Source organism: Oryctolagus cuniculus, chromosome 9 (genome assembly GCF_964237555.1).
Source record: "Oryctolagus cuniculus chromosome 9, mOryCun1.1, whole genome shotgun sequence".
In the NCBI taxonomy this organism is placed as follows: domain Eukaryota; kingdom Metazoa; phylum Chordata; class Mammalia; order Lagomorpha; family Leporidae; genus Oryctolagus; species Oryctolagus cuniculus.
In genome coordinates, this window is record NC_091440.1 from 104,517,887 (window position 1) to 104,545,472 (window position 27,586).

The 27,586-nt window shown below is 47.5% G+C and overlaps 1 protein-coding gene across 3 annotated transcripts; it reads right to left on the minus strand.

Annotated features, from left to right (window-relative positions):
• Nucleotides 1-919: 919 nt before the first annotated feature.
• Nucleotides 920-27,543, minus strand: KCNA1 (potassium voltage-gated channel subfamily A member 1). Of its 3 annotated transcripts, XM_070048308.1 has the most exons (3): nt 27,268-27,543; nt 26,144-26,702; nt 920-25,747 (listed from the first exon to the last, which is right to left on the minus strand). In XM_070048308.1, the coding sequence occupies exon 3, from the start codon at nt 25,129-25,131 to the stop codon at nt 23,644-23,646; it is 1,488 nt and encodes a 495-aa protein (XP_069904409.1). In that variant the 5' UTR covers nt 25,132-25,747; nt 26,144-26,702; nt 27,268-27,543; the 3' UTR covers nt 920-23,643. The 3 variants fall into 3 exon arrangements, with proteins under 3 accessions (XP_069904409.1, XP_017198736.1, NP_001185911.1); XM_017343247.3 differs by lacking the exon at nt 27,268-27,543 and having other exon boundaries at nt 26,144-27,165; NM_001198982.1 differs by lacking the exons at nt 26,144-26,702; nt 27,268-27,543 and having other exon boundaries at nt 23,644-25,131.
• Nucleotides 27,544-27,586: the final 43 nt, after the last annotated feature.

The window sequence follows — 27,586 nt, forward strand, 5'->3', positions numbered from 1 at the left end:
CTCTGTTGTTCTGTCTTTCAAATAAAATAAACTTTTTTAAAAAGAACATTAAGTGTGTATATATGTGTGTGTCCTCCATCAAGTCTCTACATACATTCTAGAGCTGGCCAAAGCTGTTGGCAAAGCACAGGCTACATTTGCCATATTCTTGGCATTTGGCTCCTATGTCAGCTCTCAGAGAATGGTCTGTTTCTTCCCTAGAAACAATTACACACACACACACACACACACACACACACATGCACACGGACAATCAGACCTCAAGCAGTGTGTATTCTCTCTTCATCAAATTCTTTACTGCTCACCTAATAACTCTTCCACCCAAAAGCAGCTCCCGCTCTTCCTCTACCCCTACCCCCGCCACTGATTATAATGTGGCTGGAAAGTACGGGATCTTCTGTCTCTCCGGTAAAACAACTGCAAGTTAGCTGGGATATAAGCATTGCCACACAGATTAGAAACAGTTGAAAGGATTGTAAACAAAGGGTAATGATAAATGGTTATGTGCAAGTGGGTGGGAGGTGTTTAGTGGGGTGTTCCACGGATTGGTGATGGGCCCAGCTTCCCTTAACATCTTTATTAATGATGAAGTAGGAGGGGAAACACGCACAGCACATTCATTAAAGGCAGGAGGATGCTAAATCGGGAGGTGTTGCAAACATCGCAAAGGACAAAGCAGCAGCCCGAGATGGGGATGGTGGAGGCAGCCTCGGCAGAGAGGAGCATCATGGGACTCCACGGAGCACAGGGACCTGGAGAGCCCTGATCCTCAACCGGGAAAACACGACACTGCTTTCGCCCAGAGTCCTGTTCTCAAAAACTCTACTACTGCTATAGTAGGATGATACAGTGTGCCCCTCCCCCCACTCACCTTGGGCTGGGTTCATCCCGGAAGCATTCAGAGAGTTAATGTGTTTCCAGGAGCCCTGAAAACCAAAAGACCTAACTGGAAAACCTCACCCCACTCTGGGACTGGAGCGAGAGCCGAAAGGCAAAAAACAGTCCCCAGCGCACTATGAATAGTCAGAGTCTGACTTGTGGGCGGGAGAATATTTCAAGCCCGTGGGGCCTGCTGGTTTCTGGCCCTCGGTCTGCCATTAATTTCATGTCATTGTCCCAAGTTCTCTGCCTTTTCTGGGCTTGTTTCGTTACCTCATCCTGAAGGTCTCCCTGTCTCCTTCCTCTCTCCCAGGGATGCTGAGGGGACGGTGGGCATTGGCCCCATGGTGTGGTTTTCAATTTACGGTGTCAAAGCACAGAATTGCTAAGGAAGACATCCACAGGTTGTGCACAGAAGAGAAGTCTGTTTCCTACCCACAGCAATACCAGATGGAGAACTATTTACCCTATTTCCAAAAGTCGAACGGTCAATCTGGAAGGATGAAATGAGGCTGACGACTTGAGAACATTAAGCGCTGTGAAGAAAGCTGCTGTATAAATAATACATTTATAAGCACTTAAATTCTTACCTGCTTGCAAAATTTTGAGTCCTCTCTACAGCGTCCACTATCACAAAACAGTATCTCTTTTTTCAATCAATCAGTGCTTACTGAATACCTTCTGTGTGTCAAACGTGATCCCAAGCCTAGAGAAACTCAGTGTAATGGAGGTGACAGATACAAATCAGGATGAGTTTAAATACACTTCTCAAAGAGTGGTGATGGTGGCGTCTGAGTCTTTGCGGATCCAGTAACTGTCTAGCGCAAATCAAAGTGGGCGGGAAGACAAGGTCCTAGCACACAAAGGCCAAAGCAAGCAAAGATACAAGGGCAATCATATGAGAGTGCTTCAAAATGTTCATGGAATATGGAATTAAGAGATTTTATTTTGGGGGCCATTGTTGTGGCACGGTGTATTAAGTTGCTGCTTGCAATGTTGGCATCCCATATCAGAATGCCTGTTTTAGCTCCAGCTGCTCCGTTTCCAATCCAGCTCCCTGTTAATGACACTGGAGAAGCAGCATAAGATGGCTCAAGTACTTGAGCCTCTGTCACCATGTGGGAGATCCATATGGAATTCCTGGTTCCTAGCTTCAGCCTGGCCCAGCACCAGCTGTTACAGCCATTTGGGGAGTGAATCAGCAGATAAAGTTCTCTCTCTCTCTCTCTCTCTCTCTCTCTCATCACTCTTTCAAATAAGTAAAATACATCTTCAAAGAAAAAACATAAAATATTTTATTTTGGTGCAAAACATTTTGAAACCCGTGCATAATTCTTTGTGATACACCTTTTGCATGAACTTTTTGAGGATTTCTCATGTGCATAGATCTCAAGCTTTTTTGCACAACATGAACTTACCTTTTAATTCCATGTTCCACAAACTTTTTAAAGCACCCTTGTGTACCATTAGTAGAATTGCTTAAAACAGCGAGCAGTGCCATGAAGCTGCAATGAATACAGGGCGCACAAAGCCGAGTAACAGAAGATGACATTGTGAAATGAAAACGTCTTCGGTGCCAGCTACTTAGGGGAGAAGAAAGGAAGGTTGGATTTTTAGAGTCCTTCTTTCCCATGCCAACGAGTTTGAGCTTTGCCCTCTACATAAAGGAAAGCATTCATATTCTTAAAGCAGAGAATAATGATATCAAAAAACAGTGATCATTCTTCAGTTTCTGCTAAAAATTCTGTTTTTATACATTTATTTTTTACTTTTAAGGTTTAACAATTTTGAACATCTTCCTGCATTCACTTCATATGTAGATATTGTATGAATTTTATATATGTACATACACATGTATGCTACTTTTTCTCGAAATCAAGGATATTAATATTACAAATGTGGAGATCATGACAATGATCATAACATGAGGAAAGGAAGGCATAGTGTCATGTACATGATGTAATTCAATGAGGCAATATTTATAACTATATACCAAAAGATATGACATCCACACAGCTTTTATAGTCTTTATACATTAACATCCATGAATAAGAGAAAATGTGTTATTTGTCTTTCTAGGTGGTAAAAATTCTTAGTCAGCCAAAGCCTGCTTTTACTGAATTCAGGCTTAAATGCTTGGGTTGATAAAATAATGTTTGTTAGGCTAAAAAAAAAAACTCTTTTAACACTACAATAGACAGCACCGTAAAATATGCAGTCATGTACGATCTTGTAGTAGGAGACCTGAACAGAGGCATTTAAGATGAGTTTGAACAGATTACAAACATGTCCATTTGTAAAAGCAAATGCATTCTGAATTTGGCTTAAATCAATTTTTTAAGACTTTCTTCTAGCTCCCTTGCCCACTGTCCATAGAGCATAGAGCTAGATATGAGTCTTTTTTTTTTTTTTTTTTTCTGAGAGGTAGAGTTACAGACAGTGAGAGGGAGAGACAGAGAGAAAGGTCTTCCTTCCCCTGGTTCACTCCCAAATTGGCCGCAACAGCCCGAGCTGTGCCGATTCGAAACCAGGAGCCAGGAGCTTCCTCTGGTCTCTCACATGGGTGCAGGGGCCCAAGGACTTGAGCCATGTTCTACTTTTTTCCCAGGCCATAGCAGAGAGCTGGATCGGAAGTGGAGCAGCCGGGACTAGAACCAGTGCCCATATGGGGTGCCAGTGCCGCAGGGGGAAGATTAGCCTACTGCACCACAGTGCCGGCCCCTAAATCGATGTTTCTTACTGGACACTGGGCAGCCAGTGTGTCTGGGTCAGCTGACTTCGCCCAGCACGAGCAGCCTGGTGGAGTCCTTGGGTTTGACTCCCAGCCCCAGCGGCTGCATCCAGCTTCCTGATAATGCAGTCTGTGGTTCAAGTAGCTGGGTTTGTGCCACTCCCATGGGAGACCTGGACTGAATTTCTGGCTCCCAGGTCCAGCCCTGGCCATTGCGGATATTTGGAGAGTGAACCAGCAGATGGGAGCTCTCTCTCTCTCTGTCTGCCTCTCAAAGAAATTCATTAAAATTTGTAAAAACAATAAAATACCAGAATCACTATTTTCATCATCTTTCTACACTTGCATTAGACCCCTCATCTTCATGTCTGCAGCATGAGACCCTGTGAGCTTCATGCCGGTGGGCGAATCAGAATTCCTGACTTCATGTCTTCTTCCGCCTAGCAGTCTCACTTGAGCAGTCCATTGCGCTTCCCTTCCTTGTCAGCAAAATTAAATTTACAATACATTAGTATAATACCAAACACCCAGATTTACAAATAATGAATTGCTGGGCTGATCTAACACAGCCCAGAAGAGAGGAGGACCTGTGGAAGATGCTGTTAAGACAATTCAAATACAGAACAGGAGATAGAAAGAGATGGCTTTGAAGGCCCAAGTCAATTCTGAGACTGAAATTCCATGGTGGGTGTCCCAGGCACTGAGTGTCAGAGCTGACTGGCACGGCTTACAGGCAAGAGGCATGTAACAATCTCAGCTGCCATTCATCCAAAGAGCTCGTGCTTGTAACCCTTCATACACAAGAACGCCCACGGGGAGGTGTCAGGCTTGCTGGCTACCATGCTGGGTCACATAGCTGGGATGCCTGCATTTTAGTCCCAGCTACGACTCCTGACCCCAACTTCCTGCTAACGCAGACTCCAAGAAGCAGTGGTGATGGTCCAAGCGATTGGGTCCCTGCCACCCACGTTGGAGATAGAATTTGTCTACAGCTTTCTGGGTCAGCCCAGCCCAGCCCCAGCCGCAGCCATCACAGGCATTTGAGCAGTGAACCAATGGGTGTGAGTTTCTCTCTCTCTCTCTCTCTCTCTCTCTCTTTCCCTGATTCTCAAAACAATTTTTTAAAAGTTTCTTTATTTATTTGAAAGGCAGAGTTACAGAGAGAGGAGACAGAGAGAGAGATCTTCCATCTGCTTCTTCACTCCCTAAATGACTGCAATAGTCAGGCCTTGGCCAAGCCAAAGCCAGGGACCAGGAGCTCCATCTGGGTCTCCCCCGTGGATGGCAGGGGCCCAAGCACTTGAGTCACCTTCCACTGCTTTTCCAAACACATTAGCAGGGGGCTGAATTATAAGGGCAGCCGCAGGGACCTGAACTAGTCCCCATATGGGATGCCGGCATTGCAGGTGGTAGCTTAACATGCTACGCCACAATGCCAACCACTTGAAATAATTTTTTAAAAAGGAAAAATATATTATAACCCTAACCCCACCCCAAAAATCTTCTGACAGCACCTGCATCTCTATGAGGCTTCTGGGTTAGGAATGTTTTCATTGAAACGTTGCCCAAGACACTCTGATCGACCCAGGGCTGCCACTGACCGGAGGCTCTAGAGACCCAGAGAGTAAGCTCCCGCAGTAAGGCCATGCTCATCTCCTCTCCTCGACGGCCAGCACTCAGGAAGCACCCAGAGGAACCAGTAGTACCATAGTAACTAGAAATAGTCCAGGTCTTGGATGCTTCTAGAATTTTTTTTTTTTTTTTTTGGTCTGTTACATCTCTGTTCTGATCAGGGCTGGCTCCATGGCGAAGTAGGTTAATCCTCCGCCTGCCATGCTAGTGTCCTGTATGGGTGCCGGTTCTAGTCCTGCCTGCTCTACTTCCAATCCAGCTCTCTGCTATGGCCTGGAAAGCAGAAGAGGATGGCCCAAGTCCTTGGGCCCTGCACCCACATGGGAGACCCGGGGGGAGGCACCTGGCTCCTGGCTTCGGATCAGTGCAGCTCCGGCCGTTGCAGCCAATTGGGGAGTGAACCAGCGGATGGAAGACCTCTCTCTCTATCTCTCTCTCTCACTGTCTGTAACTCTACCTGTCAAATAAATAAAATCTTTCAAAAAAAAAAAAAAACTGTTCCAATCAATATAGTACTAACTATTAGTTTTCTTGGGGTTTTGTTGTTGTTGTTGTTGTTGTTTTTTACAGGCAGAGTGGACAGTGAGAGAGAGAGACAGAGAGAAAGGTCTTCCTTTTCTGTTGGTTCCCCCCTCCAATGGCCGCTGTGGCCGGCGCACCGCACTGATCCGAAGGCAGGAGCCAGGTGCCTCTCCTGGTCTCCCATGCGGGCGCAGGGCCCAAGGACTTGAGCCATCCTCCACTGCACTCCCGGGCCACAGCAGAGAGCTGGACGGGAAGAGGAGCGACCAGGACAAAATCCGGCGCCCCGACTGGGACTAGAACCCAGTGTGCCGGCACCGCAGGCGGAGGATCAGCCTATTGAGCCGCGGTGCTGGCCTAAATATTAGTTTTAATTTGTACTATTACATACTGCTTCTTATCCCAAGTGCCATATACTTAGATACTATATAATGCATACAATATCACTTGGTAGCTCGTATTCAAGATTTCAGACTTTGTTGCATTCTGAAAGGAAAAAAAATTATACTAGCCTTCTAATGCTCCATCCTGAACTGTGGATGAAGCGAAATTCTGTCTACAGCCGAAGCAAGGCTGGATAATGATGAAGAAGTCTTGGCTGAGTTTTGCTCCTGGAAGTAATTTGTCCACTTTGCACGAAGTAAAAGTGATCATGGACTATGCTCCTAATGCCCCCTCTTCATGCATGCTCACACAGGCACACACACATGCGTGACTTTGGACACAAGAGGATTCAGCAAGAGGACCGGAGACTCAGCGCCTCACATCGCTGCACATGTCCGAGAGTCTACCGAATAATCCTCTCTGGAAGATCTAGTGGATCCCCTCGACTCCGTACGTCTCCAGCTTACTTCCTAGAAGTGACCTCCTCCCTCACCTCCTGCACCACAAGATGCCTTTTCACGAACGCCCTCTCTTGCAGGCCTTGCTGTCTGGCCCTGAGGGGAGCAGAAGCCTCACCTGTGAGCGTGGCTCATTTTCCTAGGAAGCATGAGCTAGCAGCTGCGAGTTCTCCAGAGTGCTGGAAAGAAAGGGACGCTTCTGTTCCAACTCAGCTTTCCCCAGGGGATCACTCTTCTAGGAGACTCTGAGTCCGAAATGAGGTCATCATTGGTTACTTTTTTGTACTGGTAGGCAGAAAAACTTAACCAAAAAGAAGAAAGTAAAGGCCAGGGCACTACAAAGAGAAACGTGTGCATCCACAGACAGCACTTCCTGCATGGAGGTGCCAGAGTCCATCCTACTGAGGGGCCAGCTGTCCCTGTCTTCTCCCTGCTTGCTGGCAGAGCCCCACTGGTTTCCAGCAATCACATAGCTCAGTGATTCAGGCTATGGTTAAATATCATAGTGTCTTGGACACCTCTGAAACTGGCTTGCTTCAAATATAGGGAAGGAAATTAATTATGTAAAAGATGACTTTCTGGGGCCAGCGTTGTGGCATAGCAGGCTGAGCTGCAAACTGACACTCCTAATGGGTGTCCCTAACAGGTGTCCCTAATGGGCATCCCATAAGGGTGTCCCAGCTGCTGTACTTCCCACCCCTGCTCATGCACCTGAGACAGCAGCAGAAGATGGCCCAAGTCCTTGGGCTCCTGCACCCACGTGCGGGACCCAGATGGAGTTCCAGGCTCCTAGCTTCAGCCTGGCCCATCCTAGCTGGTGTGACCATTAGGGGAGTAAGCTAACAGATGGAAGATTCTCTCTCTTTCTCTTTCTCTCACTCTGCCTTTCAAATAAGTCATCTTTTTAAAAAAGATGACTTTTTAAACTTCAGGGACCTGTAAACGTTAAGTGATGACTCCATAAGCCAAGGCAAGCTGGCATTTTTTTTCTAAACTTTAATTATGAGAATTCTTATAGTCAGGATTTGAACTATAAAATGTAGATTTCCAACACAACTGTGATTCAATCCTGCACAATGGCAGAATTTTGAGAATCATATAATCATACTTTTTCTCTGAATGGCTTCACATCTACTCACGACCAGATTTGTTTCTGGTGCAACAAGCTGGACTTTTTTGCAAAATGCAAATTTCCTGCTAACAGGTTGCTTGCTGACAAAGTAACAGGAGTCACTGTTAATCACGTAGCTTTGTGTGTGTGTGTGTGTGTGCTTGGTTGGGGGGTTCAGATCCAAGTACAAAGCTGCCCCAAAATTAGTTTCCCTGAGGTCTCTTTTCAGTTGAAAAAAAATTTAAATAATTCTGTCATTTCTGGACCAAATGCCAAGCAAATTCTCTTCACAAAGAATGCAAATGTATGGATTCCATGCTGAGTACCTCTAAATTGGCCACAAAACCACTTAGGGGCACAGTGCTAGAGCCGCAAGCTCTGAGAGTTTGCTTTTAAATGAAAGCACCTTTCCCACCAGCTCTTCTCCAGGCACTTCTTTATCATTCCTGTGACACGTTAAGAGGAAGCGCTAATGCTCTGCAGATGCATTAAGTCACACAAGGGGTTTGGAGCCTTGCACTGGGACCCCAGAGTGCTACCCCACAAAGGGGTCCAGACACAGGGAGGAGCAGTCCATGTCGATCTGCCTGGGCCTGTACTCTGAACATGCATCCCCAAGCAACAAAATGACCCAGCCCGTGCCATTAGGCAGCATTAGCCAGCATCGCCCACCACTTCTGATGAATAATTGAACTCGATCCATACAGGAGACTCGGGCTGGTCTGGAGGTTGCCTTCTAGTGTGCATTAGGAAGGAGCCTCCGCACACTTTGTCCATTTAACAAGTCAATCTATAAACGACAGTCAACTCGCGCTTATTCAAAACTGATGATCCCGCTTCCAAACCGTCCTCCTGCTTTCTCGTTCATCTTTCCTCCTGTCCAAGGCTCCCTCTGGTCGCATGCAAGCTTGTTACCCCTCCATGGTGGGTGCTCTGATGCACGCCACAGGAGTCCTTCACCCCTGGAGAACGTAGTCCCCACCACCACCACCACCACCCCAGCTTCTGGAAGTGCCCTCAGCTATCAGTTGTCTGTGGAACTGCCTACGGTAAGAGAGTGACCTTCCTATCCAAGGTCATGTTCCTTCCTGGAGCAGTTGAATGCAAAGAGGCGTCATGGAGAAAATCGACAGGCTTGGCCACCATGTCCTGACTTGGGACCTGATAGGGCAGGGCCTCTGTTGCAACACAAGGCACCCTTTCTCTCCCTAGGTGCCGCACCAAGAACACGCCCTACGAACCCACCTGCCATAACTCCCATCTTCAGTCTGATTCCCAAGGAACTCAGCATGCACGGGGCGGGGGGTGGGGGGGGGGTGGCGTGTACACCTTACCTGCCACTAAAAGAGGCTAATGTGAGAGTTAAATAAGATAAGGTAATGTTTGTGAGGACAGGCTTTTGGTGCAGTGGATTAAGCCACTGCTTGGGATGCTGACATGCCATATCAGAATTGCTTGGATCAAGTCCCATCTCTGCTTCCAATAAAACTCCCTGCAAGTGTGCCTGGGAGGCAGCAGGCGATGGCTCAAGTATGGGTGTCCCTGCCACCCACATGGGAGACCCAGACAGAGTCCCTGGCTCCCAGCTTTGGCCTGAACCTGCCCTGGCTACAGGGGAGTAAACCCAGCAGAGGGAAGATCTCTCTTTCTTTCCCTCTCTGTGCTGCTCTGTCTTTTAAATAAAAATAAACTTCAGGGAGCCGGCACTGTACTACAGAGGGTAAAGCCACCACCTGCAGTGCCGGCATCCCATATGGGTACCAGTTCGAGTCCCGGCTGCTCCACATCCCAATTCAGCTCTCTGCTAATGCACCTGGGAAAATAGTGGAGAAGGGTCCAAGTGCTTGGGCCTCTGCACCCACATGGGAGACCCAGAAGAAGCTCCTGGCTCCTGGCTTCAAATCAACACAGCCCCAGCCACTGCAGTCATTTGGGGAGTGAACCAGCTGGTGAAAACCTCTCTCTCCTTTTCTCTGTAACTCTAACTTCCAAATAAATAAATAAATCTTTAAATAAATAAATAAACTTCAGAAAAAAAGATAATATCTGTGAAAGTTCTTTGTAAATGTGAAAGATGTTAAAGAAGCACTTAAGACACTTCCCCTTCAACTAAGCCACCATTAAATCATGCGGTATTCCTGAGGCAGATCAAAGTACACCTTCCCTGCTGTCTGCAAATCTAGAGTTTCAACAAGCCCAAGCTTAGAGGCATGAATTTAAACAATGTTTCAGAATATTCCTGTGCAAGGATTTTCATCCATTTAAGACAAGTCTTCCATTGTCTAAATTTGAGAAGTGTTGCCGTGGTTGGTGAGGGGTAAAGCACTTTCTTTCAAAAAGTATCAAAATAGCCCAGCACTAGAAAGCTAGTTAAAGAGGCCTACTGACACAGATGTCCTCCTTATCTTCTGCGTTTGTAAAGCAACAGACAGCATCTTGGTGCAGTACAGAGACATAAAACCAGCCTGAATTTGCAGCTTTCAGGCAAGAATTTACAGCTGCAGCCAGTCAGGGTTCACTTCGGAATGCCACTCCTTCAGCAGAAAAGAACAGAAAACGCTCACTTTTTGAACTTAATGAAGGAGAAGGAAATGACCCAGACATAGAGCGATGTTCAGAGATGGCCCTGTCGCCAGCTTTGCCAGAGTTCCACAGATGAAGGAACTTCCAGAAGTTTGTGAGTGCTTGGGGTAGCAGCTTGGACCACCTGCATTCTACACTGGAAGTCCTGGGTTTGCTCTGGCTGCACTCCAGATTCCAGAATCCTGCTCATGCAGCACAGACGGTTCAAGGACTTGGGTCCCTGCCACCCATGTGGGAGACTCAGATTGAGTTTTGGGCCCCTGGCTTTTGCCTAGGCCAGCCCTGGCTGTTTTGAGAGCATTTGGGGAGTGAGCTAGCACATAGAAGATCTCTATCTGTCTTTCTCCCTCTGTCTTTCCCTTATCTCCCTGACTTGGAAAATAAATAAAGCCCTTCTAAAAAAAATTAAAAAGATCATTTTATTTTGTGGTGAAAAATTTTAAAAACCATCCATAGTTTTCTCATAACATGCATTTTTTTCATTGGCTTCTCATACACATGGATTTCAAGAATTTTCTGCACCAAAATAAACCCATCATTTCCAAGAGCATTCTGAAGCACCCTCATCCATAGGAAGCCCCAGGCTCACTGTCTGTCACTACGGAGCAGAGGGAGCACAAACCCAGGCAGGAAAGAGGCCAGGTGAACCTTACCACGTTAACTGTAGTGTACCCAGGGCCCAAGGGAAAACACCCCAGCATCCTCAACTACTGCTGTTTGCTGTTGTTGCTGTTGCTTTCATTTGAATGACAGCTTCTCTAATTGCAAGATGGAAAATTGCATCATGACATCTTTCTGATATTTTTAACAAAGAGGAAGCAGTAACAAATCTTTAGTATCAACTGAGAGGGGCTAACATACACCTGCTCTATGTCGCACAATTGACACCCACAGGTTCATGGCCAGGTGGATGAGGAGAGGTCAGAGCATACAGGTGTGTGTGTGTGTGTGTGTCCATGAACACATGTGTATTTGTGAATATACAAATGTATACATGGAACTAGGGTCAGGAATAAGCATTTTCCTGTAGATACAGGTGTCAGGGCCCCGAAATAAGAGATATATGGGCATTTAGTAGCACAAGTCAGGGATGAAACACATATGGGATATAATCCCCCATTCTAGAGACTTCTCCACCAGCATTTTCTCAGTAGAGTCCTGTTTCTCCAACTTCAAGTTAACTGCTCAGTCCCCTGTTCCAGCTTTAACGCACCAGTATATCAATTTTTAAGACTTAAGAAAGAATAGAATACCTACAACCAGCAATCCAAAAAGTAATGCTCTAACAGAGCACAGCCTACACGACCTAACAATAAAAGCAACCATTTTCTAGCAACATTAACTGCCAGCCTCTGACCTCAGAAAGAAGCAGGGATGGTGTGGAAAACGCCCCCTCCAGTCCTAGGCAGAATGGGCACAGATACATCTCGTTGTCTCTCTGGAAATGTCCAGGCAACAAAGCTTGTGAAGGGGACTCAGTTGCTAATGAACTATGTTCATGAATATCACAACCCCCTCAAAGTGAATCCCAGTGAAACTTCCTCTGTGAAGAGAACACACAGCACAGTTTTCATTGGCAATCTGAACTATTTACTACTTTTCTGAGCTGAGGAATTGAACCAGTACCATGAAGGTTCAATTCCAGCTGAGAAGTTAGGTATCGCTTCAACAGGCTGAGAAACTCACAATATTCATTCACAGTGTAATCGTTTATTTTCATGTGAATGGTGGAGATTGCATCTAATATATCACCAGGAATAAAGGGAATGTACAGAATGGGCACTTGGCCTAGCAGTTAAGCCATCCGCTGGGATGCCGGCATCCTGTGCCGCAGTGCCTTGATCACACGCCCAGTTCCACTGCCACTTCCACCATTCTGCTCACGTGCACCCTGTGTGGCAGTGACAGGGTCCCCACCACCCCTGGGGGAGATCTCCACTGATTTCCCAACTCCCAGCTTTGGTCTGGTCCAGTCTCAGCTCTTGTGGGCATTTGAGGAGTAAGCAAACAGATGGGATACCTCTCTGTCTCTCTGCCTCTCAAATAATATTTATTATTATATATTGTTATATTAATTATGTGAAATTAACATGTAACATATTATAAATATATACAAAAGAAATACAATTAAACAAAACACATTTATTCTCACTTTGATAGCCTTTACAAAAGTCTTTTATTTTTTAAGAATTTTTTTTTTTAATTTGAATGGCAGAGTTACAGGGAGAGCAACTGGGAGAGACAGAGCAAGGTCTTCTACTAGTTTACTCGGTAAATGTCCACAATGGTCAGCCCTAGCTGAAGCCAGGAGCCTGGAGCTTCTTCTTAGTCTCCCACAAGGGTGCAGGGGCCCTCTGCTGCTTTCTCAGGTGCATTAGCAGAGAGCTGGATCAGAAGTGGAGCAGCCAAAAGTCAAACTGGCGCCTTTTAAAAATCATCTTTAGAGGGTCATCATTGTGACGCAGTGAGTTAAGCCAACTCCTGCAATGTTGGCATCCCATATGAGCACCTGTTTGATTCCATCTGCTCTTCTTCCACTCCAGCTCCCTGCTAATGCACCTGGGAAGCAGTGGATGATGGCCCAAGTGCTTGGGAGCCTGGCATTCATGTGGGAGATCCAAATGAAATTTCAGGCTCCTGGCTGTTGTGGTCATTTGGGAAGTGAATTAGCAGATGGAAACTTTCTCTCTCTCTCTCTCTCTCTCTCTCTCTCTGCCTGTGTGTGTGTGTGTGTGTCTGTCTGTCTGTCTGTCTCTCCATCTCTCTATCATTCTGCCTTTCAAAAAAACAGATAAATCAATCTTTTAAAAATAAAAATTGCCTTTAATCATGTTCCCTTTGGACTGCTATGTTGGTTTGGGTCCTAAGGCAATGGTACTCTTCAGGCTTCAAAACTAGAATTCTAGACTGTGAGGAGCCTGAAGGACCCAGAGGAGGCTGGGTCCATGGCAAGGCTCTGACAGACACCCGCGCTTCTGTGCCCGAGGTCCTCCTGCCCCTTCTTCTCTGTAGCTGCTCCTCTCCCTGCCTCCTACAGTGAATTTCCCCATGGGTTTCACCAGACTCTGTGTAGCAAGTCACCTTGTGTCCTTTCTGGATATAGACAGGATCATAAATAATAAGGAAATACATGGATACAGTCTCTAAAAGGAAGAGAAAGAAAGAAGGGAGGAGGAAAGAGAGGGAGGGAAGAAAGGAGACAAGAATTTTGATGCTTCCCAAGATCATTTCTGAAAGCCCTCTAATGTATTCCTGTTCCTCTCCACAAGACTGTGTCTACATAATCTGTGATAACTGAGGTTCTGTCTTACTGAATGCCATCAAATTGCCTATAGAATTCAGTCCAAAGTCCAATAACCATTTCCATCACAGTTTGGCTGACCATTGAGCATACTAAATTGACCCATAAGATGATTTATATGATTTATTTTAAAAAACAGCCTAATGGTCCATTACTTAACAACAAGTAGCATTGACTAATGAGTCATTACTTTAGTCACCATAATAAGCATGGGTAATGAATGAATGACTTGCCACATTGCTCATTTCTCACAGGTGAGCCAGGATCTCAAGCACTCCCTGGTCAACCCCAGCCCATTTCCTAATCAACCATCCTAAAACTGAAGACTTGAAAGTCGTCTTGGCCAAACTTGCACCTTCAGGCCGGTAAGCCTTATGACCTGTCACCTTGCTGCAAACTCTTGTGAATTAAAATAAAATTCATCTATTTGACTTTTACATACTAAGCAACCTCCTTTTGGCCTTTGCCATATGTCCAAAGGGTATTTTTGCCTTACCAGGTTCTGCTGTAATGCACTTCCTGGAAATTCTCACAATGAACACACATCTTCTTTTAGCACACAAATCACTACATAGATACTAAAACGACACCACTTTGTTTTCTAAATTATCAACACTGCGATTAAAGGATGTTTATGGTACTCATTTTTGTCTATGAAGAGAGAACATTATTTTTTTTTAAATGCTAGCAAGTATGAACTTCATCCTGTGGAACTGAAAAGGCAGCTATTCCATCTTCCCTAGAAATACCCTTTAACAATAAACTAAAATCCTGCAGCCTTTCAAAAACTGCGTTGGGCATCTCATCTTCCAGAGCTGACATATGCACAACTTTCTCTAAGATTAAAAAATGCTTTGCCTGTTAATGAAGGGAGAACATACTGTACGGTACGGTGAATCTTAGACTCAGAAAGGTTCCCTTTGAAATCCATATAAAGCACAATCATTTCCTTTCTGAAGCAGTGAAATAATGTTATTGCACAGAATGAAAAAAAAAGTACTCATCACTATAGACATAATTAAAGTAGCGTGGATTTCCAAATACTCTTAACTCACTTCATTAAAGAATAAGGATTTTTGATAAAAGTTGGATTTGGACTGAGCTCAAAATGTAATTTATCTTAAGCTCTGCATTGATCATCCTCTGATTTTAACTCTTTTTTAACAAATATTTGTTTTATTTATTGAAAGGCAGGTTGAGAGAGAAAGAGAGATGGAGAGAAAGAGTTGTATGTTCCATCTGCTGGTTTTACTCCCCAAAAGGCTGCAGTGGCCGGGACTGGGCAAGGTTGAAGCCAGCAGCCAGAAACTCCATCCTGTGCTCCCGCGTGGGTGGCAGATGTCCAAGCACTTGGTCATCATTGCCTGTCCTCCCAGGCACATTAGCAGGAAGCTAGATTGGAAGCAGCACATCCAGGACTTGAACTGGTACTCAGATATGGGATGCTGGTATCACAGGCAGCAGATAAACTCACTGCTCCACAATGCTGGCTTCTACTTTCAATTCTGAAAAAATACATTTTAGGGTCTGGTGCAGTAATTTAGCAGGTAAAGCTGCTGCCTATAGTGCTGGCATCCCATATGGGCACCCATTTGAGTTCTGGCTGCTCCACTAGCGATTCATCTCTCTGTTGTGGCCTAGAAAAGCAGTAGAAGATGGCCCAAGTCCTTGGGTCCCTGCACCCACGTGGGGAACCTGGAAGAAGCTCCTTGCTTCTGGCTTTGGATCAGCACAGCTCCAGCCATTGCAGCCATTTAGGGAGTGCACCAGTGGATTGAAGACCTCTCTCTCTCTCTCTCTCTGCCTCTCTATAACTCTGCCTTTCAAATAAATAAATAAATCTTTTTTAAAAAAGAAATATAATTTATAAAATTTTATAACCATATGTATAGCACATGATATTCAAGAAAAGACTTATATTGACTCTCCTATGCTTGTGAAAGTCATCTTAATTCCCACAAGGACAGTTATGAATAGTTTCTTTGATATATTTATTTATAAGACATTGCTCAGACAAGCATATGAGAAAGCTTCCCAAACAACATCTTGCTTTATTTCTCAGTATTCACAGGTGCAGAGGAAAATCAAATCAGACAATATTTTGCACATGGGGGAAATGAGGCGATCAGAAGTGATAGAATCCTGGAAGATACCTTCTGGCTCCTCAACATATTGCGGCAGGATTTACCCTTGATATTTAGGGTCTGAAGATGCAAAATAGGATTCATGTATCACCATAAGCAAGGAACAAGACTAGCAATAATGGCTCAGCATCGCATGTGGGTGCTGAACGCCTGGTCTCATGTGGCATCTCTGCCCCCAAGTCTTGAGAGTCCTCCACCATGCAGTCAGTCCTTGGAATTAAACATCTGCTCTCCCCAGAGACCTCCTTGACAACACATCTCCTCCCACTGGAAGAAATGACCCAGTGGCCTCCTCCTCTTGCTTGTCCCTTCATCATCATAATTAATAACATACCTATTAGTATCTTCCATCTATACAACATACTAGAATTGACCAACAAGTGGACCTATAGTATCTCATCTCTACACAGACTTTGAACCGTTATATTCCTGTCTTAGAAATGAATGACTGAAAGACTCAAAGAAGCCAAGTGCCCTGCACTGCATCTATCAGTCATCCCTTGCCATGTGACATGGCACTTTGCAGCACTCAGCTCAGCAAATGTGCAGAGTCTCTACCTCGCACCAGACACCTGGGTCATGGAATCAGCAATAAACACAGGGGTGCAGCCTCCACCCAAAAAGCAAGCATGGGTTCCTTCACCAACAAAATAAGGGTACTGATATCAACCTTACCCGGCCCATCAAGTAGAACAAAGCAATGTAATTAATGGAGAAGTGATCTGAAAACTGCAAAGAGCTACCCAAAGCAGAAGTGTTGTGAGTAGCACCTGACTGTGCATGAGCACCTGTGGGATTGCCTTGTATTTAAATGCAGTGATGGGTAGGGGTGCTGGAGGTCTGAGAAGGGAGCGGGTGCTATCAGGAGGCAAAGGAGGGAAGGACGGGGAGCCCAACTTCACTTCACTTCGTCCATCACAATTAAGTCTAAGGCCCCCACTGCATCAAGAATCTCTAGGGCACATGGCTTTAATGCATCCCAAAGCCTTAGTCAGGGGCAGGGCTTGCCAAAATACCATAAAGTAAAAATAGAGTTTAAAAGAAGACCTAAAGGATCTAGCAGGTTCAGGGTTGAAGGAAATTGCCAAATTTGAAGCATTCAGAATTCAAACTTTTTATCACTATGGTTCATCAGTTCTAGGATTTTTTTAAAAACATATTTTCTGTCTCTAAATGAAGACGATGAATCAATGCAACCGTGAGTCATAACTGTCCCTGTTCTCTCTTTCTTACAAATATGTCAAACAGCAGCACATCTTACAAGTTATGGTATCTTTGACTCAATTAATTATATGGGAAATTTTGAATTCTCTGTTTCTAGGCTACTTCAAAGGGCTGCTTTCCACTTGGGCAGGCTGACCATGCTGCGTCTCATCTGCATCAGACTTTGCAACCAGGCACCTCTGCTCCACACCACGGCTAGTTCTCCCTGCACGTTCAAACCTGGTCCGGCTCCAGAAATCTGGACTGACCGTAGCAGGCAGCTCTCCTTGCCAGGGTGGAGCGACTGGGATCAGGTCTCATCCACAGTCTATTCTTGAATATTCTGGTTGGTTTCCTTTAACACTGGCTTGACTTCTTTTTTAAAGCTCTATAAACAATAAGGCTTCCGGCTGTAGCCCTACCATTGGTGGCTATCGAGTCTGACTGCTCTGCTTTGAGACCCTTCTAAAGCTGAGCTTTAAAAAACACATTCAGTGCTGCGTACGCCTTGGCTCAAGTGCCCACTGCCACTGATAAATTTCTCTGTCTCACCTTCTCCATTAGAACTTAGTTTGGCCAGTTTTCTGAAAACAACAAAAGTACAAGCAACAAGAAAAGCCTCAGATGACTTGCAGTGGCAAATCCCATAGTAAAAAATTCGTGTCTGAATCTTTCAACATGAGCCTATCACAATGCATGACAACACTACGATGATGCACCAGCCACTCGTGCATTTAGGACCCAAACCAGAGGCCTGCCATGAAGCATACAACCTGTTTTCGCTGGTCTCAAAGAGCGGTATAAAATGTGATAGTCTCAAGGAACAAATGGAAGACCAGGAAGAACAACCTGAGTGGTTCCGAATCATTCCCAACAACTCAAATCAAAACAAAACAAGAAAGCAACGTTTATCGTGCATGTGTAAAAATTCCATACAAAGAACAACCAGGAATTGATTTGGTTTTCCACATCAAAGTCATTTCCGCACTGTGCTGTAACTATGACGTCATCTCATGCCAGATCATAGCACCACTGCACACACATACCCAAACACCACACACACACACACACACACACACACACATTCACTCCTTCCTGGGGAACTTCTCAGACTGTGGATGAAAAACAGTTTCCAATCAGAAACAATTTAAGTGCATAAAACCAATGACTTCATTCCTTCAAGTCTCACTTCTTATTCTTGTTTTCAAAGTTTGACCTCCCACTAACTTTCACAGGCCAAATTCCAATGGGTTCCTTTTGGGATCTTACCTGACATCAAACTGTGAGTTTATCATCAAAATTCAAAACAAGCTCCAAAGGAAAAAAAAAAAAAAAAGCTGTTTGTGATTTGATCTTGGCTTCATGATGTCATGTAGAAAAACTCCATAGCATATGGTGTGAGGAAAGGGCCCCCAAAGACCAATTAGACGAGAGACAAATAAAGTAACCAAGAAATTCCATGATAAGATCCTTAAAAATTATCTTTAATTAATGCCAAATATGAACAGATCATAAAGTGACAGAAGCGAGTAAGATTGCATAGATGAAAACTATGCGCATCGGTTAGGTTCTCAATTCATAACATTCAGCGTCCTCTACCTGCTGTTTTAGACAGGGCAGGGGAAATGCACAGGAGGTGAAAATGAGACACATCTGTAACTCAAGGTGTAAGCAACTGGCAAACTCGAGAAATGAAATAGAGCTTTGCAGCTTAAATGGTTTGTTGTCCTGATGGTGCACTTTAAATTAATACTACTCAATTTTTATAACAACCTCAGCGATACTTCAATACTAGAGGTATGTCACATAGAGCCCATGTGGTTGAACACCTATTTCCTAAACTGGTCTCAAAACAGTGCCCTGAAGAGGAACTAGGTGCTTCTGCAGGTTCGGGAGCAGAGACAACTTGTGACCTGGAATATTCTGCAAGGGAGATTTCTCATTCTCTTTTCCTTCCTGACACCATTTCCTCTTCTCTCTAACTTCAGAACAAGACTTTTCCACACTCTTGGAAGGCTTGACTTACCAAAGTACTCTCTTTGTAAGTTCCTACATAAAAATCACCAGGACTAGGGTTAATCTCCTTAAAGCTAATAGTCCTGAGGTCAGCAGGGCCTCCCTGTTAATATGCACCCTGGACTTCCAAGAAAGTGCATGGTCATTTCAACTGCGCAAAGAGACTGGCATTTGAACCCCTAGGCTTCTAACCCTTATGCCTACACCCTGAATAAGTTTGCACAGTAACCCTAGGCAATGGAAAGTTTTGGTTGATAATTCAGCTCCTGTCTGCTCCTTTACAAAAAATGTTAGGTAATGTACATTCTTTTAAGATGTACCTGAGTCATGCTACATGTGTTCGAATATACCCTGAAATCCCATAGTATAAATACAAGTACCAATACACCGCAGGACGGATGAGAAGACACCTCCTGAGATGGCAATTCCACTTAGGCTGTGTCTGGTCGTAACGTCATAGTCTGTTTTCCTCCTTAAAATGAACATGAACGTCAGAAGGCTTCATTCTTGCTTGGAAAAGCTGGAAGATAAAATGGCTGTTTGGCAGTTGACCTTTCTAACAATGTCACACATTGGGTGGCTACCACCCACCAACTCTCGGCACTCCCAGGAGTAAAGCACTCCAGGAAGAAAATGGGAAGCTGCCTTCTGCCACTGCTCTCTTTCTCCTTTCTGCTCAATCCAACCTACCAAACAAGGGATTCAAATTTAAAATGGTTACAAAGCATGTGTTGTGAGGTCTCCTTATATTAACAGGAGGGTTAGGGAAATCACTTTTACTGACTTTGTAACATATCAGCTAATCTGAATAAATTGCAACTAGGCACAACATGAATAAGACCCTTTACTAACTGATCCAAACTTCTTCTTAAAGAAACGTATTGCTCACGTACCATCTACATGTAACTTGGCAATTCTCAAGGGAATCCAGGTTGTGATGTCACTCTGTGCTTGAGTTCCATGGTCATAGACTCTAAACCTATCGTACAGCTCCAATTTAGAAAAATGACTGTCCATCACCCATAACCCAAGAGAACAACTTGCTACTGGTTTATCTTATTTTGTTAGGCTAACCCGCTAACACACTCTCAACGAACAGCTTTAACTGATCATCAAAACTCTAGACTCAAAGGGAGCCCGAGGGAGGGGCTGCGCACAGATACGGAGGGGATGCAGAAACAAAAGCTCTCCTGGCCACGGTCCATCTCCTACACATCTGAGGACAAAGGAAATTAACATCTTTGGTCTCTCTGAGTTAGATCACTAGAGGTGAGTTATTCACTTCAGAGATTCTGGGATGGCTAACAGCCCTGGTATGACCCAGCCCTTCCATGGCCACCCTATTGAACTAGGGTCCCCATATCCTGGAAGAACTGAGCTATGGCTATCAGCAAATCAGAAGTCTTCTCCTCCTGGAGAAAACACGAGCCATGGGAGGTCAATTCCTAGGAAGGGGCTGGAAAGGCTTTTACAAAGCCTGATAAAGCCAATATAACTAAGTAAGCCAAAAGACAGTCACTCCTTAATAGGCAGTTTTGTTAAGTGCACCTTCAGGTCTACAAAGACATTTCAGCACATGACAGTGCAAGGGGTAAGAGCTTTGTTAAAGGTTGCATGCCTATGCTACACAGCTAATCCCTGTACTCCGTCCTGCCTGAACTCACTGCAGCGAGCTACAGGTGGATAAGCCATTTTCGTTTTCCCCATATCACCCCAAATCCTTAGCACTTCATCCCCCAGGCCCAGGCCTACAGGTTCACCACATGCAGCACTTTTTCCTGTAACACATGCAGAAGAATCCACCAGTCCAGGGGACAGCTAACAAGAAACATGCCGTGTAGCCATCAGCCGGTCTCATCAGTCTTGGTCCTGATTTCTCTATCCCATCCAGCCCACAGTACAAAGTGGATTATTGCTGTTGACAGAGGGCAGCAGTTTAAGTTCTGTGTGTCCTAGACCACAAAGTGGATAGAAAAGCTCACAAGATCCCTGGCGGGGGTGAGGGAGGGCCATAGACATGTTTGCCTAACTGGGAACAGTTAAGCAAGTAGGAGAGGAGTAGCCAGGAGGAGAACAGGTTCCAACGTCAAGGACACAGCACCCAGAAGGGTTTAATGCCCTGTAGCCAGAGGCTGTGCAGTTACCGGCCCCTTGTCTTCCCATGAGGTGTGTGGTATTCATCCTACAGAGTCACAGATGTCCCACAGAAAAGGCAAAGATCCAAGTTCTCTGTCAGTCAGCCAGCCTGGGTGTAACTCAAGTTGCTTGATCGGTTGCCTCACTGCTGTCCCCACCACGGCGTCCTCCAAAGGCTGCGAGTGCCTCTCCATGGGTGGACAGCTGCTGGACATCAGAGGCCTGTGGTAGGCTGGGCACAGGGTCCCCACCACTCTCTCTGGGCTGAGTGACCAGGATGGCAGAAGTCAGAGGTTCAGCCTGTCAAGTGACTGCCAGGTGGGAAGATCACAGGAGCATCCTGGGAAATCTCTGAAGGGGGTGGGCCAGGAGGGAGGGTGAGCTGAGTGTTCCCATCTCCACAAGGCTGCCTGAGAAGTTCAGACAGGGATTTGCAAAGTGCTGTCGCCAACAGAGAGATCAGAAGGAAATGTGCCAGGAACCCTGTGGCGGACCTGAGGAAGCTTTGCATGTCCAGAGTGGCCCTCCGTAGGAAATAACTGCCCAAAAAGTTTATCTTAGCTTCTGGTGCAGAAGAGGAATAGACAAGTTCATGGTTCAAGTCCAGTTTCAGAGATTGGGTCTCAGTTCACACCCAGAGCCAGCACCTTCCTGCACCTCTCCCTCTCCCTCTCCCTATCTCTCTCCCTCTCCCTTCCCCTCTCCTTCTTCTTCTCCCTCTCCTTTTCCCTCTCCAGCATCTAGGGTGGTATGGTCTCCTCACACTGGTGAAGTGAGAAAGCATGAATGGCAAATGAAAAAGCAAAGGATCTGTGCCCAACCCTCCCTCCCTTCCTTTACATAACTCCTCAGCCATGTCACGGAGGCACTTTCTGCATTTCACTGTGGGTACAGGATAAAGGCACTAAGCAACTATTAAATCAATTGGTTGAGTTTCTTCAGGGAGCCTCGAGGGGAGGGTCGAAGTCTCTACAGACTTCAAATCATGACTGCAAAAAAGAAGTCAGCTCTGCTTTGGATGCATACAAGAGATAAACATTTTCATTTACATCCTAAGAATGCACCAAAAAACATGCAATATTGCACCTTTTTTTGTTTGTTTGTTTTGCTTGTGTTTTATCTTCAGCTAGAAAGAATACTTGTTCTTAGGTGTTTTTCTATATACTTTGATGACTTATCTAGTTTTCCATGAATTTCCCTTTAAGGGATGAGCGTATTGGTCCTTTCTCTGCAGAAACCTGACATTTCCCTGAGCAAAGGCAGGAAAATTGACTGAGTGTCCCCCACCCCACCCCCACCCCCCGTTATTTCTTTTGGGCCTCTCATCCCGCAGACTTGTAATTTTTATTATGTAAAATTTTTTTATTACTGAAATCATGCATTAATTAATTCAAGGTACATCTTAGTCAAATAGGTCATAATGCTGAGTAAGAGAACATGCTTTGAGCTCCAAAATGTAATTGTTCCCATCTGACTAACATATGCACTTAAATACAGTACTGTATTTACTAATAAAGGAGTTGATAAATGAAGGAGTGCACTTTTGGTGAATGCAAATGAAAAAAAATCTATTTTTAGAAGAGTTGATTTCAACGTAAGCTTATCCCCTATTGTCTGGGTTGATGTTCTTGGCATGCGATTATAAAGTAAATGTTATCAGGTTCAAACATGCTTGCATTTAACTCCATTTGTGCTCTCTTGCAATAAGGAGGCTTGGGTTTTAACATCCAGTTCTGAAGGCCAGGGATCAGGGTGCAGGACTGGTGAGAAAAGACCTGCATTGGGCTCACCTGCAGTTGAGAAAACTTAGCAGCACCGCAGATGATTCAGTTAGCTTAATTCGCTCATCTTTCTCTTAGAGAATGATCCAGATTGGAAGGATGGAGCAGAGGGAAATCCCTCATGGGTCAGGACCAGTATCTGATCTGTAAGGTGCTGTGTGAACCAGTCCTAAGTTATGTTGGAGGTTTGTGTTTTGTTTTGTTTTGTTTTTCTTTTTTTTTTTTTCACCTAGTCATATGCAGTTCAGTTGATCCAAATAGAAGCATTTGTTCACTGTCCCGGGGGCTGGGGTATCGTGTTAACTGCAACACAGTTAATGCACAGTCTTATTGTGCACTTTGCAAAGGTTTTACATCGGAGTCCCATGCAAATGCTAGTTTTTTAAGTGATCGTTTGGCTTTTAGTTTAAGTTTTTTAAAAAAATGTTAAACAAGCCAAAGGGTTAAAAATGTTTCAGAATGGGGGTGGCATCTAAATCATATTTCACCTAGACTAGTTCATGGACTGCATTTTTTAAAGCCAGTTTTAGAAAATACCCTTTCTCTTCCCAACTTTATTTTTCAATAAAATGAAAATAGTCTCTTTTTTCAGGAATCTCAAAAAGTGTCTGGTAGGCCACCTCCAGAATCCACAATGCAACAATGCATTGACGGTGAAACAGAGCGTTCAGAGATTATCTAGGAAAGTATCTACAAAGTGTGCGCTCTGTTTTCTGCGTCTGGTAAGCGGGGGGGCGGCTTTGCGTGCACCTGCACCTTTCTCTAAACATCGGTCAGGAGCTTGCTCTTATTAACGCAGTTTTGGTTAGCGGTGGTGCAGTTCCCAGTTCTGAGGTTGGCCTGTCTATAATGGGCTATGCTGTTACTCATTTCCTCCTCGATCTCCATGTACTCAGACTTGCTCACAGTGGAGGAACTGCGGCGGCTGAGGTCACTGTCAGAGGCTAAATTCGGGGCGCTAACGTGGAGCAGCTGAGCTTGCTCCTCCCCCTCAGTTTCTCGGTGGTAGAAATAGTTGAAATTGGACACAATGACAGGTACGGGCAGGGCAATTGTCAGCACACCAGCGATGGCACACAAGGAGCCCACGATCTTGCCTCCAATTGTCACAGGGTACATGTCACCGTATCCCACGGTGGTCATGGACACCACCGCCCACCAGAAAGCATCGGGGATACTGGAGAAGTGCGACTCAGCTTCCTCCGCCTCGGCAAAGTACACTGCGCTAGAAAACAGGATGACGCCGATGAAGAGGAAGAAGATGAGCAGCCCTAGCTCTCTCATGCTAGCCTTGAGGGTCTGGCCCAGAATCTGCAGGCCCTTGGAGTGGCGGGAGAGTTTGAAGATCCTAAACACCCTGACCAGGCGGATGACCCGCAGGATGGCCAGCGAGGTGGCCTGCTCGCCTTTCTGGTTGCCCTCCTGCTCCGCTATCTCCGTGCCCAACGTGATGAAGTAGGGGATGATGGCCACGATGTCGATGAAGTTCATGATGTTCTTGAAGAAGTCTGTCTTGCTGGGGCAGGCGAAGAAGCGCACCACCAGCTCGAAGGAGAACCAGATGATACACAGCGTCTCCACGATGAAGAAGGGGTCCGTGAAGATGTTGGCGCTGTAGACCACGGTGGTGTTGTCGACGCGGCGGAAGGTGCCCGCCAGGTCCTTGTCGTCTTTCAGCTCGGGCAGGGTCTCCAGGCAGAAGATGACGATGGAGATGAGGATGACCATGACCGAGACAATGGCGATGACGCGCGCAGGGCCCGAGCTCTCGGGGTACTCGAAGAGCAGCCACACCTGGCGCTGGTACTCCTTCTCGGGCAGGGGGCGCTCCTCCTCCTTGATGAAGCCCTCGTCCTCCCGGAACTTCTCCATGGCCTCCTCACCCAGCTCGTAGAACTTAATTTCCTCGGAGAACATGTCCAGGGGCACGTTGACCGGCCGGCGCAGGCGGCCCCCGGACTGGTAGTAGTACAGGATGGCGTCGAAGCTTGGCCGGTTGCGGTCGAAGAAGTACTCGTTCCTCAGCGGGTCGAAGTAGCGCATGCGCTTCTTCGGGTTGCCCAGCAGCGTGTTGGGGAACTGCGCCAGGGTCTTGAGCTGCGTCTCGAAGCGCAGCCCTGAGATGTTGATCACCACGCGCTCACAGCACTCGTGCTCGTCGTGCTCGGCCGGCCGCGGGTAGCCGCCCTCCTGGGGGTGGCCCGGGGCGGCCGAGGCCTCGTCCACGTTCTCCCCTGACACCACCGTCATGATGGAAGCCGGCCGGGCTTAAGGGTGGGAGGCCTGGGGTGGGGGTGAGGGTGGCGAGGAGCCTGGGGCTGGGGAAGCGTGAGCGCGGAGGGGCTGGGGGGACCCAGGCGCAGCCACCGCGCCGCCGCAGCCACCACCACCGCCACCCGCGTGCGGGTCTCCCCAGCGCTCAGGGGGCTGGGCTTCCGAGCGAGCAGGTGAGCGGACCTGCGATTTGGCTCCCGGTTGCCTGGCCCTGCACCTTGTCTGTTTCTGGAATGGGAATCCCCCTCGTCGGCGCGGACCAGGATTTTGTGCCGACGGCCGAGTTTGGAGGATGTGCTTGTTTCGTTTTGTTTTGTTCTAAAAGTTGTTTATTTTTTTCTTTTTCTTTTATTTTGTATTCCTTCCTGCCCCGCGGTGCCTTAACGCAGAGCCGCTCCAGTGGATCGGGCCATGGCTTCGGGGCGCGCCCCGGCCTCCCCGCCCCGCCGCCAGCCCTCCCTGGACCGCGGGGCGCTGCCAGCTCAGCGGAGCCCCACGCCTGCCACCCCCTCCGCTGCTCCTCGGCTCGCCCCCCTCCTAGCCCTCTTCGCCTGCCGCCTTCTAAGCTCCCACCAAGGGCGATCGATGCACGCTGCAGAGAAATAGAAAGTGATACGGGGGGCAGAGAATCAGAAGCGTTCCGATGGGACGGACCGACAGACACCGAAGAGCACGGACGTGCAGCTTGTGGGGAACGCACTGGACTCGGACCAAGGACAGCACACACACGCAGACAGACACACACGCAGACACCCCGAAATCCAAGTTTGGGGCTCTTCCGTCCCACTTTCCCCGGTGCCCAACGGCCGAGCTGTTTACAACTCCGCTACACTGGAGATCGCTAAAGCGCCAAGAGACCCCAGGAGGGGGAGCTCCGGATCCCGAGCAGCGTCTCTGCAACCCTCCCCCCAACGTACACACACCCGCCGTCCCCACCCCGTCACCCCAACACCCGGGTCCCGCAGCCCCGGGCTGCGGAGCCCCCTACCTGGACTGCTGGCTTGGCGCAGGGCGGTGCGGAGTCTGCCGGGAGCCCGGGTCGGGGTGCGGCAGGTCGTCTTAGCTGCAGCCGGACGCGAGTCTCCGCGCCGCCGCCGCAGCAGCCGAGAGGCACCCGGCACCCCAGCCGTCCTGGTCCGTCCGCTCGTCCTGTGCGGCTCTCAGTCGGACTATCGCTTCAGCGAGCAGCTGCGGCGGAGACCTCGGCTCCCTGCCCCCATGCTCCCCGGGCGCCGGCAACCTGGAGACGCCGTTCTCTCGCCAGTGCAGGGAGCTCCGGAGGATGCGGGGCGGAAATGCCAAATGCCACCCTCTCCCGAAGCTGGGAGGCAAAAGACGATCGCCAACACTCTCGCCGCCTCCCAACCCCGTGGGAGCCCTTGACTCGGTCCCGAGGAGGCGGGCGGGCTGCGGCTGGGGTCTACATGGCTCTGCGCACTCCCAGCGTGGAGCTGGCCCGAGGCTGCGCCGCGCGCCGGGAGCCTTCAGCAGCGCGGAGTGGGGCAGGGCGCGTGCGGCAGCGGGTCCGCTCGGTCCATTTCTGGGCGCTGCAAGATCAGCAGAAACATGAGAAAGCGCCTGGGATGCGGAGCAGCGATTGGCCCACCCGGGCGTGGGTTGGGAGGGCGGGGGAGGGCAGCCTCGAGGAGGTAGATGGAAAATAGCAGGGGGTGGTTTGGCAGGCGGGGGTTGGCGTTCGGTTCCCACCCTTGCCAGCACGGCTTTTTCCTCTCGTGCCAGAAACGCCGACCACCAACCCAACTTCCCTCGTAGCCCACAGCCCAGCCCACGCCCGGGCCCTGACCGCGCGCGACCTTCCCCGCGAATTTCACATTGGGAAGAGTCAGGTCCGACGCAATGCAGGCTGTGATGTTCCTGGCAGAACTCCGCGCACAGGGTTGCGTTTGTGCAGTCCCGCAAGGATCCCCTTGGAACACAGTGCTCTGCGCGCCAACCCGCCCCTACTCCGGCAGGGAGAAGGGGGGGGGGGGGCGCCCTGCGGAGCGCAGCCAGCGGCAGACACGCAGGCTTTGGGTGCAGCCCTGCGGCCGAGGGTCGCTAGGCTGGGGTCTATGTGGCGGTGCTGAGAGCCTGTCCCTCCCTTTGACTTACCGCGGGAGTTGAAGTTTCCTCGCGAGCAGATTGCTCTGAAATGCGGGGAGTGTGACTTGTGGGGGACGGAAGGTTTCGTGGGTTTGTGGGGTTGTCTGCCAACTTGGTGCTAATTGGGACGCATCTGAGAAGCAAGTCGCCTACTCGCCTCCCACTCTCTGCCCCTCCTCCCGCAGCATCCTTCCCCGGCCCCGTGCCTCCGCCGGGCCACTTATACGGCTTGTCACTTATACGGACAAGGTCCCCCAGCAAGACGCGTGGCTGCTCGAGCCGGGGGATTGGAAGGGGGCGTGCGCGGCGCCCCCACGAGTGCTGCTTG